Consider the following 17,582-nt stretch of genomic DNA (forward strand, 5'->3'; position numbering starts at 1 on the left):
AACAGGGTTGTGTATTTCACCACACAATTCACACTGCGCTGTGTTAGTTGACCTGTGCTGTGATTTGGTGCCAAAATGTTCGGCTGAATTTTTTCATGTTCTGTTTTTATTGTATGAAAATGTATTTGGTTTATTCTGACTTGGATATGTTGTTTTGTATGTTTGTTTGAAAAAAATATTTAAATTTTATTCTGATATTTATATTTATGATATGTATAGATTGTAAGTTGGAAAGACTGAAAAGTTCCATTTAAAATATCTGAACCGTTGCTTTTAACGACCTCATCCTGATTCTTCATAGAAAATAAAGGTTGATGAAAACATGAGAGGAGCCATTCTTTAAAAAAGACCTTGTATTTTGAAGACAAGTAGTGCTTACAAAGGTATTTCTCTTTTCAGTGAAGACATTGACGGCCCCATTCATATTGACATACTGTATGTACAGTTAATATCAAATTCAGTCCCAACACCTCCTTCCCCCAGACTGCTCAGTCTTTACACAGTCCGAGTGACACATTATTCATCAGTTAAGAAAAGGTGAAGCTGGTCACATGCACAACTTCTTCCCACTACACAGATTCTTGCTGCCTTGTCAAAGGAGTCCATGTAATAGTACAAAAAAAACAACACTGACTGAATGACAAGATTGTTTTTTTTCCCTCCTCTCTCCCTCTGAGAGTCAGAGGCTCCCACCAAAGTCCTCTTCTACCAGTCGGCCTCCATGTGGCGACGTCTGGTCATCTCCAAGACCCACCGTCGCTAGCATTGCTGTCATCTTTTCTCCCACACCCGTGCTCTCAGGCGGATGATATGGTCGTCAGAGGGAGCTGGAAGATTGTTTAAAGACACGCTGAAGACGAAAAAAGCTTCAGGCTCTTTGAGCTGCCGCCTCCGAGCAGCTTGTAGCAGCCTCAGGAAAATTTCTACGCTCAGCATTTCTTCACAGAAGAAACTCCCCACTTTCATGGCCGGTGGAACCTGAAGAGACAAACGTGAAGAGGATCAGTAACGTATCGTGACAGCAGAAGGTGCCTTTGTCATCACCCCCAGTTATAATTGCAGCTATTAATCAGGTCTGTGGGGCTATTTGAGCACAGACACTTAATGTGGAAGGGACAGACGTATACCATGTCCCCTGTCCTCGCTCTGGGTCACCGTCAGAACTCACAACGAGGACCGCTGCTTTCCAAACAAACCCGACCAAGGACACTGTGGCTGACTGTACGAGCCCACCAGAGGACAACCTCCCCCTCCCCCGCATCCACAAGCACTGCCATCTATCTTTAGCTCCCGGGTGCTCTCGTGATGAGCGAGGAGGGCTATATTTAGAACCGCTGTTGCCCAGAATAGAGCCTTACATGCACATTCCACAGACATGCACCGTAGAACACTGACCTCGTCAGGTGTTTGCTCGAGGAGTGCACTTCCATCTCCGTGCTTTTGAATTCGTTCAGCTCTTTTCGGATTGCTGCCTGTGGGGAGGGGAGAGGAGAAAAAAACATTAGTGCATCCCTTAAGTGCATCCTAAGCCATCGGGCCGCTGCAACCTCGGGGAACAGAAACATGACAGCAGGAGGAAAAACCATGTGATGAAACAAAAAAAAAAAAATGACAGAGGATTAGCAGCAACATGCATGAGTGGAGAGTTGAGTTTTATTTGTTATATATCAAATTTGAAGAGACACTATGAAGAAAAGGATCAGGGGCAGTGACAGGAGAGTGAAAACATCCACAAGTCTTTGGAGTGTCATGCAAGTGAAAATGCTCGACTCGAGATCTTAGTTCATATTTGGAATAATATTGGCCTTAATTCTGTTTTGGTGATGAATCAAAGCGTATAGTGGAAGGTAATACGTTTTTAAAAATAAATAAAACATGAGTTGTCTTGCCTGTTGCTTACTCTAACACACACACACACACACACACACACACACACACACACACACACACACACACCTTATCTGCTGCCGAGAGCCGGGTCCAGGGCTTGTCTGCTCTCCTGTCGTAGTCCTGAGCTTTGGCCACCTCCACATAGTCGCTGAAGCGGATCAGAATCTTTCTGTCTCGCAGCTCGTCCACCGTGGGCCGCTGGTTGAGCTGGAACACACAAGGAAGCGGGGGGGGGGGGGGGGGGGATTATTATTATATGCTGCTATCAACTTTGACTCAACTACACTACTGTCCCCATGTGCTGCACGTGTACAATGTCCATTTATCATAAGTATTGATTAGTTATCAGGAATAAAATACACAGTCACACGGTTTGTACCTTTCTGTTGAGCCGCTGCTTGATCTCCCTCCTCTCCTCCTGCTCTGTCTGGTCATTTCTCTCTGGAAAAAACAAGACAACAATAAATTATTAATCCAAACATCAACAAGTGACTGTTTAAAAAAACATTAGATATAGTAATTAAATTTAAATGATTAATGAGTTTAGATTATTTTGAAATCAAACTGATAATATAATCCTTTATTATTCCCACTGTGGGGGAGTTTACTGTGTTACAGCAGCAAAAAGCTACATTGAAATAAAGCAACAGATTAAAGGTAATGACTGGTGAAATATACAATATAAACAAAGGGACTGTGGAATATAGAGTTAATTCAAATGTAAAAAAAACAAAACAGACAAACAGTTAAACAATATTGAGCATATGTGATATTAACATTGCACAGATAGAAAATGTATATTGCAGTTACATAAATTGGAAACCATGGATAAATCCATATAAGGTGCATGTGGTCAACTGGGAGCAGTGCAGGAAGTATGTTGATTTAAAAAATCTGGAAATTTTAAGTTCCTGTGTACAACTCCATCCTCCAGCACCTTCCACAGGGATCAGAGTGGAGGGAGGGGATGTGCAGTGATGCGTTCTCCTGCTCCTGAATAATCAACATGCACCGGGCCGGGCTGCGCTATCAAAAATGCATGGTCTTAAGTGAGTGTGTGTTTTTCTAAAAGAATTCAAACGGAAAGGTTTCACTTTTGGAAAAAAAAAGATGCGTAGAAAAACTCACGTTTGAGGATATTCCGACTCTCCAGCTCCTCCACATTCGGTCTCTGGCTCAGCCTCCTGCGGAGAAACACCAGAACCACGTTTTGAACCATTGTGTCTCAAGCTGTCCTCCCCTGCCCTCCCCTGCCCTCTCCTGTCCTCTCCTGTCCTCCTTAAACCGGCTCTCTCTTCTTCACCGTGCGCGCCCTCCACAGGAATCCCCTATTTCTCCATCTCGCATCCGATCCGCGGCTGTGGTGCTTGGGCAGAGGCGCTCCCCACATCTGGACACAGAAGAAGCTCCGACTCCTCTGAGGTGTTTCTCGGGAATCCTCCGCCAGGTTACTGTGCGCCGGACCGATGCTGCATGTCAGGACGTGCTCGTGTTCGGCTGCTCGTGTTCGGCTGTCGTTCTCCACAGCGGCGGCGGCTCGTCTCCACTATCCTCCACCGAGCATAGGCGCTTCTGAGCTGGGTCGTGATGGGGCGCGACTCCCTCAGTCTCCCTGGTTACTACATGCATAATTTGTGGAGGGCGGAGCTTCGAGAGACTCCCACTCACTGGAGGCTTCCCCATCCTCCGCCCGGTCCACACACTGGGCCACTGGCACAGTCCCACCCGCCGTGTTGCTGCTGCACCAGCTCATTTCAGTCTCGAAATCTATTTTGATCATAATAAAACTCGTCCAAAACACAAAATGCACCACTCGCTTTTCATGTCAGATTGCTGGCATTTTTACTGTGATTGCAGCTATTTGACTACATCTGGTGCTATTCTACTCATACATTACTCTCTCTATGGTATTTTGCTCTGCTCAATCTATCTATTTACTGTGTGCTTATATTTCTACTTATATGTTTACCACAGGGATCAGAGAGAAACCAGTAGTGTTGAATCAGTCCATTTATCTGGAGCCGTCACGTTCCCTTCACCATCAAGGCGTCCGAAAGGTCTCTCCGAAATCCGATGTTTGTTTCTGTTCCCTCCAAGAAACCCCTGTGCGTGTGAACTATTCATGTTTTAAATTATTAATAAATGTGAGCTGCACAACAGGGCTCAGCTCCAGACAGCTTTTGCCCCCCCCCCCCCCCCCCCCCCCACGCAGCACATCTCCAGAGGTGGAAAAGGACAGAGAGGGCAGGAGGCGGCCGCTCAGCAGGACCCCCTTTATCCCCCTCACCTGGGCCCACCCGGCACACTTTATAGTTCTGCCCAGTACAAACGTCAAAGTGAGGTCACATGCACTGAGAGCCAGACACAAAGCGGCTGTCGGCTGTGCGAGTTTGTCTGAAAAGCTCATTTTCAAACAATCAATCACATTTCATTTTTACAGCCTAACACATATTCTGCCCAGAACACTCGACATGTGGGGGGAAAAAAACTTTTAACTGGAGGAAAAAAACAAAGAAACCTCAGAGTGTAATGTGTGAGTGTAACAAAGCACATCAACAAAATAACAACATGTAAAACTCTCATGAGAAAAGGCGGTGTCTAACATAAATGAAGCGGTACATCACTGTTTAAAGTATTTTAAGCAAAAGAACATGTCTGACAGAGATGACGATGGAAATGATGGCAGTGTTCTCCTGAACAATAGTTCATGTGGACAGGCCTCCTAGTCTACTTAACCCCCTTAATACAATCTAAGCCCGTTGTGAACCAGCTTAACACATTTGCGAAACAACTGGCGCTCCCATCTGCACGCAGAAGGCACCATGATGGGTTATGTAATAATAAGCGTTCAGCTCGGGCTGGCTCTGTACATGTGTTCTACTTCAGTCGCCCTTTCACCACATGAAAGAAAGCAGCAGTCACGGAAAAGTATGAAGTGTCCCATGTTATTTTTAACCCACCACCGTCACTGTTAATGATCGATGCTGTGTATGAGCACAGGCCAGCAATTAGTCTGCGTCAATTAACACGTGTGTGACTAGAAATCCCGGAGCGGCACACGGACAAATTCAACAGTTGGACTTCTCTTGTGGATTCTCTTCTGAGAAATATCACTGAAAATGAAACGTAGACGCTAAAGAAAGTCTTCCATGGAATTGTCTGTGTTTCAAACATCATCAATATGGAGCTATTCAATAATGTGTTTCTGTTGTCGTCTTCCTTCGTCCTTTACCACATAAGATGTCTTGGGTTTACAATTTGTCACGGTGCCTTTCATATTTTGTGTAGAGCACTTTGAATCGCCTTGTTGTTGAATTGTGCTTTATCTTTTAACTTCCGCTCATTTCTGAGAATCTCATCCTCAGGTGTGTTTGTGGGGGGGGGGGCAGCAAAGCGACAGAGACCCCCTTCTCTGAATCACGACTTTTGCACAAACCCAACGGAGGGACCCAGTGTGTTCCCCGCAGCTCAGACACTGGTACGTTCTGAAACTGGTGAAACCGAAAAACCACTTCCAAAGCCCCAGCGAATAGAACCACTGTATTATTGACCCGCTCGCTGTGTTGCCTGGCAACAACGCTTGGTATCTTCGAGACAATGGAGTCCTCCTGCAGAAAACGCCTCGCTTCTCCCTAGCAACACGCTGATGGGGATTTCTCTCCTGCACGCCGAGCTGTGTGTGCTTCGCAGCGACTCCGAGGCTATTTTTAGAAACGCCCACTGCCCCCTCCTTTTTCTTTTTTGGTCTTTGTCTCCTCGCTGAATCCATCGGAGCTCGATCTCAACACTAAAATATTCCTGTAGCTCGTGGTGAGCCCAGTGAATCACGTTCACCGCCCTGTGTGCTTTCAGGGGGACAGAAGACGTTTTCTTTTACATGTGATGGGGAGTATCAGTGCACCTGACAACAAACTGACTCACTGCACCATTTCTCTCCCACTACGCTCCCCCATCCGGCTCCAGGATACCATGGCAGGTATCCCCAGAATATCATTATGACGCACTGACGCCTGTTGGCACCAGGGTTTCCATCAGCCACTCTGGAGCTCCTGCAATCAAATGGGTTCCAATAGAAACATCTCACCGAGCTAGCCAATGCAGGAGAGACAAATCCAAACAAAAGAAAGAGAAACCAGAGCAGTGGGCGACCGAGGCTTTCAGACTTTGATCTCCACTGCCAAATGCACAAGGGGCCAAAATAGCCTTCTCCATTTTTGCAGGTACAGTAGCCGGCAGCCCCCCCCCCCCCCCCCTTACAAACACACGCACATTATTTCTGCTGATTAACTCCCTGACAACACATTTGGAGAGAGAGAGAGGGGGGGGGGGATGCATTATTGAACAGTGTCATGCGCTAAGATTAGAAGCAGCAGAGTGCGGCGGCAGGAAAAGATGCCAGGCGGGCGGGGGGGGGGGGGGGGTAGTCTAAAGATAGAAAGGTCATCTATCACTGACACAACGGATAGACAAGGTGCCATTATCCCCGGCGTGAGACCTGATGCTACCTCCTGCCTGATGAGCAGCCGAGGTGCAGCGGCAGGTTTCTCTCATTGTGAAGCTTCGGGCGAGCGGACGGAGAAGGAGAAAGAGAAAGAGAAAGAGAGAATCTAAAAATGGAAGAGAAATCCAGGGGTAGTGTGTGATGGATTGTTTTGGGATCCAGTATGCATGCCCAGGGGGGAAATGAGCCTACGTCTGCCTTTCCTCCTCCCCACTCTGAGCTATATTTAGCCATGGACCCCCCCCCACACACACACGCACACACCCCCCCTCAACACCAACCACCCAAACAAATGGTGCAGTGTGCCTCCGGTGCATCGTACAGTAGAATGAAAAGGCGTTTTTCTCTGCTCCCATGCTTGACGCCGAAGATGGAGAAGTATCTCATTTAGCTTTAGCAGCAGAAGAGAACAGCTGCTTTTCTCTGCATCACATTTCATATCACAGCTGTTCCAAATCCTGGAGCAGAGCAACGGGTCATGTTCTTTTTTTTTCTCTCTCAGCAGCGTCAGCACACAACACAAAGCTGCTTTAAGGAATCCTGCCTGATCCCTCTGACGCCGTTCATTTATTTCACACGTGTAAAGACATTTAAACGGATATTCATCTTTCGAACCCGTGTGCCGCCCCGAACCGGCTCTCTGCATAACAGGCAGCTCCTTTCACCGCTGTGCTACAAGTGGAACCTCTCCCTCTTCAAAGTGCTGACCCCCCGTCTGGCCGGTACCCGAGCCACAGTCATGCTCCATCCCAAGCTTGACCCAACCCGTGAGCTTAGCTAACCTGCGGACGCTTTTGTTTTTTTGCTTTTATAATAAAAACGTCTTTCTTCCAGTCGATCTAAGAATAGACGGGGGAGGAGGTATTCTTAGTCGCCTCACAGACAGACGATAGATCTCATCTCCAGAAAGTGTGGGTGGCACTCTGCGCTCGGCTGTGAATTCTCGCACGGCGGGTTATGTAAAGCCGCGGTGTGCCCCTGTTTGATGCGCTGGTGCTAAAGAACTGTGATACATGCGCACACGAGCCTGCCGCCGTCAGGACGTTTCTCAGTTAGATCACAAATACCAGTTCTATTAACGTCCTGGCAGGGAGGCACAAGGTGTTTTGTGCAAAGAGATCTCCTGGAAGCGGCGGGGCTGTCGGCACTTGTTGCTCTACGGCTAAATGTTCTATTTGAAACATCCAGGAACTCACTGACGATGAGTGTTCGTTCTCAAACCACATCTGGAAGTAACATGTGGCGGTGGAATATGACAGAGAGGCTTACATGGTGGGGAACTGGCCTCGGGTGAATAGTATCACTCCCTAACAGCTTCCTCTGAGCACTGAGTGATTATACAACAAAAATCAAGTCTGTGCAACAGGATCAGATCCTCTGTTTAGATCCCACTTTTGATCTCCCATTCACCTCATTGGGTTTTATGTAACCCAGGTCATTTAGGATTTTCTGCAGTCTGTTCCTGCAGAAGGGAATTGCCAGGGTCTGTCATGAGCTGGCACTGTTGCAACATGAATAGCGTTGAGGAGGTTATGTTTGTTTATTTGCTTGTTGGTTGGATGGTTTGTTTATTTGTTTGTAGGATTACGCAAAAAAAACAGATTTCTACACATTTGGTGGAAGGACATGGGCCAAGAAAGGGAAACTTGTTCTGTTATCTGATGTCATAAGAAAACCAAAATAAATAAACCATTCCACCTCTTATATCGTCTCTAAGACTCTGTTCAGTGTTTGTGTTCATAGACTCTAGCTCAGGGGTATTCAACTAACATGTAAAGAGGTCCAGTTAGAGACAATTTCTTGAAGCAAAAGTCCGGAAGATCCTGTCTGACTATTTAGTGTGATATATATTTAAGTAAATTAGTAGTTATATCAACATCTGCATGTACTCACTACTTGACTGTCAAATCAAATTAATTCAGTACGACTCAAAAACTTTTTGAAAATATTTATTTTCTCGTAACGTAGAACTGAACATATATGTATGTGAGTGCAGATATGTATAATGTTCTCTCATTAACTAAATAAAAGTAAGGTTGCATTTCAAAATAAGAGAAGATAAATAAAATGTGAAAAATAAAATAAAGGGAGCATAAGCTATAATTTCAATAAATTTTTCTTGACTCAAAAGTCTCCACCAATTTTACAGATAATAAATCTCAACAAATTTTAACAATTGAACAGTTTGAGAATCACTTTCTTCCCATCTTATATCCCACTCCCCCACTGTTTCCGTCTGTTTCTCTCCCTTTCTCCGTCTCATTCCTGTTTCTCCACTTTCTCCATCTCACTCCTGTTTCTCCACTTCCTGCATCTCACTCCTGTTTCTCCACTTTCTCCATCTCACTCCTGTTTCTCCACTTTCTCCAACTCACTCCTGTTTCTCCACTTTCTACGTCTCACTCCTTTGTTTCTCCACTTTCTCCATCTCACTCCTTTGTTTCTCGCCCTTTCTCCGGCTCAGTTTCCTGTATCTCTCCCTTGGTTTTCTCTACCTGTATCGCTATCTTTCTTTTTCTTTCTACCAGATTGTCATGTGTAACTTGCCTCTAACTCTCTCATTTGTCTGCACTGTAGAGTTGCAATGTTAACCGCCCGGAATGCACAGACTTGATTGGCTGAGTAGTATCACTTGGGATGGCTTAACTCGCATGCAATTGGTCTGTGCGTTTCCTCATCCACTAAACCACCACTGTAAAGACTATAAAAGCTGATCGGGTTACAAATAGAAGCGCCCCGTCAGGTTTTAAATCATAACCTTCTGTTTGGGCTGTAGGTTCAGGTCCATACGGGACGGCTTCTGGGTCCGGACGCGGACCACGGTCCCCCTGTTAGTAACCCCTGCTCCAGCTGGATTAGATGCAGGTACCTCTACTGGTCAGTAGATGGCACAAGTTGTATGAACAAATGTTTAAATTCATTAACAGGATGTAAACAAAGATAGTTTGGTTCTTTTTTTCAGGACTTACAAGCACAGAGAATGTCTCACTTTGTCCTCTGAGGCAAATTGGTGAATATGGGCAAGAAGGAACCCATTTCATTTTTGGGTGGATCCGGACAACGGGGTAGATCCAGGATGTCTTTAACATTGTGAGATCGGGAGTTTTTTCACATTTGGGTTATGTGATGAGATGTGTGATCCGAAGAGATTGTAACCAGAAAAATATCCAAGCAATGACAAAGAGAAATTCTGTCCCCGATGTCAATAAAACATCACGATATATTTCTACCACATGACAAAATACATCATCCAGCCTGACGTTCAACATCAAATTAATGTAATTTCCATTGCCATCACCTCAACTCACAGATCACGATGTAAAGACGATTTCATTACTTACTTGGCGAGTTTCATTTCAATCTGCATGCGAATTTCCTGCCGCTCCTGGTCGCTCCTCACCGGAAAGATATTCCTGTCCTCTAGCTCCTGCTTGCTGGGCCTGTTTCGTAGCTTTACAGACAGCAGCTCCTTCCTCAGCCTGCGAGGAAGTGTGCCTGCAACGTGCAAACACACATTTACACACATCTTCTCCCTTTTCTGGACCCAACAATATGCGTACGGTAAATGAGTAAAGCCTTTTAATCCCTGAAATGTTCCCCGCTGCTTGATCTCAACGTGTTTCCTCACATACTGAGCATTACTTGTAGAGCAGCTTGGAAGTACTGTTTACTGCAACACATTGGAAATCAAATGAAACAATAATTATTTTGGTAAAGTGCAGGTTCTCAGCCTCAGGATCCAAATCACTGCACGTCACGTTGCCCTTTTTGTAAAAAAAATAATTATAAACAGTATTTATAGGTCACAACATGGAACCCAAACGCCTCAGGTTCCCTCTGTCAGTTTGTGACAGAACTGCCTTTATAACCTTGTGTTTCCGTTTCTGTGTGTCTGCCTGTCTTTCAGCAGAATTACCCAGAAACCACAGGACAGATTTCTAGGAAATTTTGTGGAGGGGCGGGGCATGATCCAAAGAAGAAGCCTTTATACTTTGGATCAGATCAGGACAAATGGAGAGATCCAGGATTCGATTTTACTTGTCAAGATAGGGCCTCAGGGTTGTGCTCTTCAAACTCACTTATTTATTATTTTTGAAGATGTTTGTTGGACATTTGGTGTGTGGAATGTGTCTGACATTAGCAGAAGGAGCAGGGAGGTCACGCTGCAAAGGGCCGGGTCGGAATCAAACCTGTGGCTGTTGCAAATTTTCCCCCAAGTGCCCATTTGTCAGGGCTTTTATTTGCAAAGACCTGAACAACAAGGATATTTCACAACTGACAATAATTGCGGTATTAATAGAATTATGTGGTTGCTGTTGTTCACATCACATCTGAACTTACATAGCATAACTAACCCTCTGAGCTCAGTGTGAGAAACTATGCTTGTCGGTAAAGTTTATATTATCATGTGGTTTGATGTAAGATGCCAGGCTTCATTCTATTTGAATTGAGGCTGCTATAATTCAACAGGTTAAGCTGAAAACTGCCCCCCAACTACGAGCGGCCACTTTCACATTACATAGTAACTTCACCTATTGTTACTTTTAAACTATAAATGAGTGCAGCTTTAAATGTTTCAACTTCTTAAATAAATGGTAATTTGATTAAAGTGCACAAGCTTAGAGAGGCAACAGAAAATCTGGGTGTATTTAGAATCCGGGATGGAATCGATATTACAGGATGTAAGCTATAATTAAGATGTTGGCTATGACAGTACTTCCAATTTCAGATCAGCGCAGGAGGACAATTACAGGATTAAACTATCATCATAGTACAGATTTATCTACTTTCAAATAAAATGTCGCTCTAACCCCGGAGGGATTATTTCAATTTAAATTCCATATGTACCGTATTGAGCCGAAACAAGTGGCGATTGTCCAAATATTTAGAGGCCGCACTGAAAATCCCACTTTCACTCGTCGACATACCAGAGATGACGGAGTCGTTCCATTCTTCCAGGTCGTTGGGGAGGCCCGAGGTGTTGGAGAAGCACTGGTCCAGCCGCATGTTCTCCTTGTTCTCCTCCGCCTCCTTCCTGGGCCAGTCCGACCTTCCGCCGCCCACATAGCCGCCCACAAAAGAGATCTTGTGCTGGTTCTCAGAGCTGCAGGAGCGAGAGAGCCGGCCGTCAGAACACCACAGCCGCGGGGGTGAGGCCTGCTCACACCCTTCATGGACGCTGAGGGGAGAACAAAAGAAGGATCACTGTCGATGTCGAAACTTTTGGATTTTAAATATAGACTCAACAATTTTAGATTTAAAGCAATTGATTATTACTTGTAAACCTGGACAGTACAAATGGTCATAGTGTTAGAAAGGGGAGATTTGTGAGCCTCGTTCTAGTCACCCTATACTCACGTATACTTTAACTTTAACACACTATACAGTATGTACTGTATATTATCATCGAATCCAATCAGGAAGGGATATAAGTGATATTAAACAAAGCAGTTCATTTGCTTTTCACTGTCACCGTATTTCTCAGTGTGGCGGTTCATATAAACAGAGGGATGGGGTCGAACTGAGGACTCACCTTTCCTGCCTGTTCTTTGAGGCGAACGCTCTCTGCAGTTCCTCCATAATGGAGCTAGGGGGCATGGGAGGATGAATCATATTGCCTAAATGTGGTGACCCTGAGGTGTTAGCCAGAGACCCTCGTAGAGGCAGGGTCATCGAAGCCATGCTTTCTGTGGCCCTGGGGGGAGGCTCCTTGGGGAGGTAGGAGTTTGGCAGGTGAGCAGGAAGCGACGCAGGCCCTGAATCTGAAAGAGAGGGAGGAGGAGGAGGAGGAGGAGGAGGAGGAGGAGAGAAACACTGTAAACAAGCTCAATCTCTTCCCCTCTTTCTGTTCCTCTCCTGCAAAACAGTGTGCAGGTCACAGGGGCCGGAGTTTATTTTCAGACACTGAGCTGAAGTTTGGAAAACACGTAAAGGTTTTCACTCAGAGGAATTCAGACTCTGCATCCACCTGACTTCACAACTGTTTAATTTGAGACAGGATGTGAACATGTTGAGGAGGAAATGGGAACACAGGGAAAAATGCAAAGTGGTTTTCTTGCAATCTGCTGTAAAACGTGGCTCAGCTTAGATAATTCAAACTCACCATCTCCAGTACTCAGCTGAGGCAACAGTTTCGGAGGTACTTGTGGTGGGGAGGTTCCCGGTGGAATCTCCTCCTCTGGTCTGTCTTCCACCTGGTTTCCCACGTCCTGCAGCCCCTCGGGTAAATCCCCAGCAGGGTGCGCCCTCTCGTCTCCCTCGTCCTCAGGCGGTGGTAGATTGTCCTCCACTCGTTCACAGTCCTGTAGAGGGGCGGCTACTGGGGGACATTAATGAAGAAGAACAAAGCATGTTGCTGCAAATGAATGCAAACACAATGGCACTAATGGTGGAAGCAGCTATAAAGGAGTATTCTACGCAGCAGTGAGGTTGAATTGCACATAATTAAAGTAAAATACAAATGAAAATAACTGAAATTATAAGCCTGTGAGGAAAAATATTTTACATTTAAAACAGTAGTTGTTTTGTTTGTTTTGAAAATGTTCCAACAAACTAAACTGTCCTGTAATTTAGAAACTTTACACATAAAATATTGTTCATGTTACAGTGTTACCTGACAAAGTATTGATTGATAATATTCATTGATTTTTGTCAAATACACATAAAGTGGACATGTACAGACCTCTATGAGAGAGCTGAGATTCTCATTGATCTGTCTCTGCTGCCCTCTACAGGCACATATGTAGAACATGTCTCCGTTACTTTATGTGCACATAACTCGAACTTCTATCAAATTGATCACAGCAATCTTCTACAGTCTCACATTGATCAGCTCTAGAGCCAACCCAGCCCCGGCTAATCTATTTACCCTTATCTCTTACTTGCTGCTTTAACAGCCCTATGATTCTGTTGCTTCTGTCAGATTGTCTGTCCTACCTGAAGGGGGGGGCTCCTCCTCAGGACCCAGGTATTCCACGCTGCTGACTGCGAAGTTTGAGTTCATAGACCCCCCGAATCCTCCGATCAAGACTGCACCCTCCGAGCAGCAGCCCCGGCTGGGAGAGTTGGGGTTGTGGCATAGAAGGCCACTGGATAATGCTACATCTGTGACAGGAGGAGAGGAGAGAAGTGTGTGTAGCAGTTCAAATGTCTGTGGACAAATACGATTATGTGACCTTTATCTTCAGTGATAGAAAGAAATAGTTTCTGGTATGATGCTGTACCTGCTTCTGTTCCTTCTGCCAAGAGGGTTATGTTTTCACCCCGTGTCTGTTTGTATGTGAGCAGGTTTATGATTTCTTTGACACACTCGGTGGAAAGATGTGGGTCAGGAGAGTGAATTTAAATGTTTTTTAATTTACGCACTCCACTGAGTGACATTTTGCTTTCGGCACTTTATTAAATAAATCAGGCAAATTCATTGTTATGTTATGAATAAAGTTAATAATGTTGTTACTGTTATTTTACTATTTTCTATTTCACACAATATAACGTATTACTTCAAGGATATATATCGTTTCCCATTTCCTGGTGAGGAAATTCAGCCGCATGTTGAAAACATTGTAAAACCTCTTTTATTTTGCAGCAAACATAATGTCATTTTATCCAGATGATTACAGAGGCTTCCTGGCATTACTTTCAGCTGTTCGTACCACACCCTCTCATTATCTCTCTCTCCCTGATTCATTATACGGCTTGGGTAATGTGAGTGGGTGCTTGTGTTTATGGAACCAATCTACGGCTTCCCCTTCACACCCATCGCCCTGCGGCCTGTACCTGTGGAACTCTGCTTGAGCTTCTCGTTTTTCTTTTTTCTCCACTTCCAGGGCTTGAAGATGCGCCCCAGCGTGGCCAGTTTGCTGTTTCGCCGGATGGGTGGAGTGTGGACGCTGCTCACCAGGCAACCCGTCCTCAGCACCCTCTGCTGGTCCAGCACCTCTACTTCAGGAGACACAGGAGATGGAGGAGAAGCCCGGAAAGAGGGGCAGAGAGAGGTGTTGCAGGAGGATGAGATGGGGCGGAGGTGTGATCAGGACATGGGCCAAGTGCAAGGAAAGAGAGAGTATAGGGGTGGGGGGGATGAGGAAAAACATGCAGAAGTTTAAGGGAGAGGAGAAGAGGGAAAGAGAAGGCAGAAGACAATTAGTACGCTCACCTCACTGACTGAGCCATGATGGACTCCAAGCGCTTTGAACAGATTCAATTAGAAAAGACTCATTTGATCAAGACACACTCTCTCGTGGGTGTAATTCTGCTGTGAATCTGTCTGAGTGACACGTATCAAAGTGAACATCTCTCACTGTCCACATGTGGAGGAAGAACCAGAGTACACAGAGACACAGGCAGGCCCAAAGAGGACGCCTTTTTCCTCAGAGACCGACAGATGTGCCAGCATCAGACTTCACAAAACAACACAACATATTCCAATGCTCCATTGTCACATATTTTTATATAATCTGTCCCAGCTCTGACTCATCACACTGTGTCTTCTTACTGATCAATGTTTCCAGGGTGGGACAATAGTTTTCACTTCCCGATACCAATTCCAAAACCTGGATTTTGCGTATCAGCCGATACAGAGTATCAATCTGATGGCCATACATTTAGATCATAACTTTTATAATGTATTTCAGCAGATATATCCTACTAACCCTGTATGGAAGTGGCTTTTCAGATGCTTTATGAGATGGAAACTTTTGAAGATCGTAACCCTAGGGCCACCCCTCGAAACTGAAGTCTTGCATACAGCCCACGTTGCTGTTTTACTTGTGGGACTTTCCAGTGAGAAATATTGAAAAAAGTTACTAACATGTTAGACAGCTCGGGATAATGCTTCACTACCAGAAATCCCTTCCTCCTCTTCTTCCTCTTACAGCAGAGTGCAACTGTCGCTTTAGAGCAAAGATGAAAGGAAGTAATTTCCGGCGAAAAGAAAAAAAAATTCCAGCGTTAAACTACTTTAAAGACATGGCATCAGATATGTACACATACTCGCCAATGCCAGACCCAGCATTTGTTGCACTATCGGAGACTTTCCCGAAATGGCTATTGTTATAGGAACATCTTTAAGTACTTTCCATAATGCAGCCGAACAGAATCTCAGAGAAGATCCAGTGTATTTTTGTTGTTTCTTCCCACAAAGCCAAGTTGACTCATGCCCTGTATGTCTGAAGAGGATAGAATCTCTTATCTCGTGTCACAAAGGAACTATCAAATCAAATGAAAATAAAAAAGTTTGGTAATATACAGTAAAAGCACCATATGCACATCAGAGCATGAGAAACCAAATACTGTAAAAGAAGATTCATAGTGAGTAAAAAAAAAGACCCACAAGAAAATATGCAGACAATGGTCTCAACAAATACTGTAACAGAGCCACTGAGAATCATATTGTTTCATATATAAACTATACTTCAGATCAAAGGAATAAGAACAAATGAAAAAGTATGTGATAATCTGTAGAGTGCGGTCCATGATATTAAATTATTTGTCATTATAAATGATCTTTTACTACCTATTGTACTTCTCTCCCTGCACAGAGAACAATTTCCCCTGATTAGAGGAAAACTTGACTGTGACTCATCTCAAGCAAAGTGTGGGTCTAGAGCTCCATGTGCGCACAGTGCTGCTGGATTGCTCTCATCTATAGTCACACAGAGAGCCAAGAAAGAGGGAGTGCACAATAAACGCGGTGTATTTTTTGAGCTACATACGTCAATGTGACAAAAAACAGAGCTATAGCTGCCTCCAGGAGACTGATAAATCTTTGTTCAAATATTCAGCCGAGGAGGAGGCGAGGATTTGTGACGGGGGGGAGGAAGAGGAGGGGTTCCTGGAGTGGCTCGGGGTGTGAAGTGGAGTGCTGTGATGATGGAGGAGGAGGGGAGGATACATCTGACTCCTGTACATGATTTTTTCTCTTTTTCTGTGTGTGCAGCCCCTTGTTTCTTCCCTGAAGCACATGGATGGAGATTGTTGGAGGAGGGGAGGGAAGAGGAGAGGAGAAAGAAGGAAGGAGCGGAAAGGAGAAAGAGACAAGGAGAACGTGGAAAAATATAAAATAAAAATAAAAAGTAGGTGAGACAACAGGGACAGAGAAAGAGAAATAAATATAAAAGTATGATAAGACAGAAAACAAGAAAAGAAGAAGGGATGAGACGAAAAGGGCTAATTTCCAGTTTGAGTTTTTGACCCTTCAAGTGTCTGGAACAGGTCAGTTGACCATGCACTAACTGTGTCATCATCACTACTGTCACACATTCAGCGTGGCGGACGTGGCGCCTCACAGAATCCAGGTCAAGCTGGAAGGAAACACACCCAGTCCCACAGAGAAAAAAAAGCTTAAGAGAGGGAGAGGGGGAGTAGGAGGGGGAGAGGCGTCTGTGTGAGAGGATGAGAGAGAGAGAGAGAGAGAGAGAGAGAGAGAGAGAGAGAGAGAGAGAGAGAGAGAGAGAGAGAGAGAGAGAGAGATTGTGTGCATGTGGAGAAAGGGAGAGGAGGTGGGGTCAGGCCCGCTGCTGTTGCCATGGCGACCACATCCAGATGCTGCCGCAGCAGTGGGAGCCAGCGGGAGGAGCAAACCAGTCTGTGGCTCGGAGGAAAGGAGGAGAGAAAAGAGGCGAGGAGCCCCCTGCACAGACACTGCCTGCCACATCTAAAGCCATAGCAGCACCCAGTGCATTGTGGGTAAGGGGTGAAGCCACATGGAGGACAAGATCTGTCTGCATTTTGAGAGAATGAAGGAGATTGGAAGGAGGGGGGATAAGGAGGGGGGGATTCCAGGGAAAAGAGGCAAGAAGGGGCGATGGGAGGGGGCTGTTGCTATACGGAAGAGCTTCCAGGAGAATCTGGGCTGGTCCAATCACAGAGGAGCTATTTATAATGCATATCAAGTAACTTCATTTTTCATTGAAGGGCTGGTTTTTCAGAGAAAATGACAAGAGTCCGAGCAGAGCAGGGGAATTAGGTGAAAACACATGCATGCACACAGAGATTTAATTCATCCGCTTGATGAGGATGTATCGAAACGTGTGTGAGATAAGCATGAATGGACGACATGCACCATGTGGCGACGATGTGCTGTTCTTATTAATATAGCAATGCAAATAGGATTTGTTAAAGCCGTGTGTGTCATGCTGATGCAGTGTGTTTTGCTGCTCTCCAACACACACACACTGGGTGGTGTCAGGTC

General features: G+C 45.1%; 1 protein-coding gene across 1 annotated transcript in view; it reads right to left on the bottom strand.

The window, feature by feature from the left end:
• Positions 1-771: 771 nt before the first annotated feature.
• The window catches only part of LOC128442027 (phosphatase and actin regulator 3), a 30,880-nt gene continuing 14,069 nt past the window's right edge, over positions 772-17,582 (bottom strand). The window contains exons 2-12 of the mRNA XM_053424195.1: positions 14,168-14,332; positions 13,328-13,495; positions 12,495-12,710; positions 11,925-12,153; positions 11,320-11,570; positions 9,733-9,886; positions 3,019-3,074; positions 2,270-2,331; positions 1,957-2,097; positions 1,359-1,472; positions 772-978 (exon numbers count right to left, since the gene is read on the bottom strand). Coding sequence (XP_053280170.1) covers positions 772-978; positions 1,359-1,472; positions 1,957-2,097; positions 2,270-2,331; positions 3,019-3,074; positions 9,733-9,886; positions 11,320-11,570; positions 11,925-12,153; positions 12,495-12,710; positions 13,328-13,495; positions 14,168-14,332 — 1,763 coding nt within the window. The remainder of the gene's footprint in view (positions 979-1,358; positions 1,473-1,956; positions 2,098-2,269; positions 2,332-3,018; positions 3,075-9,732; positions 9,887-11,319; positions 11,571-11,924; positions 12,154-12,494; positions 12,711-13,327; positions 13,496-14,167; positions 14,333-17,582) is intronic.

This window comes from Pleuronectes platessa, chromosome 6 (genome assembly GCF_947347685.1).
Source record: "Pleuronectes platessa chromosome 6, fPlePla1.1, whole genome shotgun sequence".
NCBI classification, from domain to species: Eukaryota; Metazoa; Chordata; class Actinopteri; order Pleuronectiformes; family Pleuronectidae; genus Pleuronectes; species Pleuronectes platessa.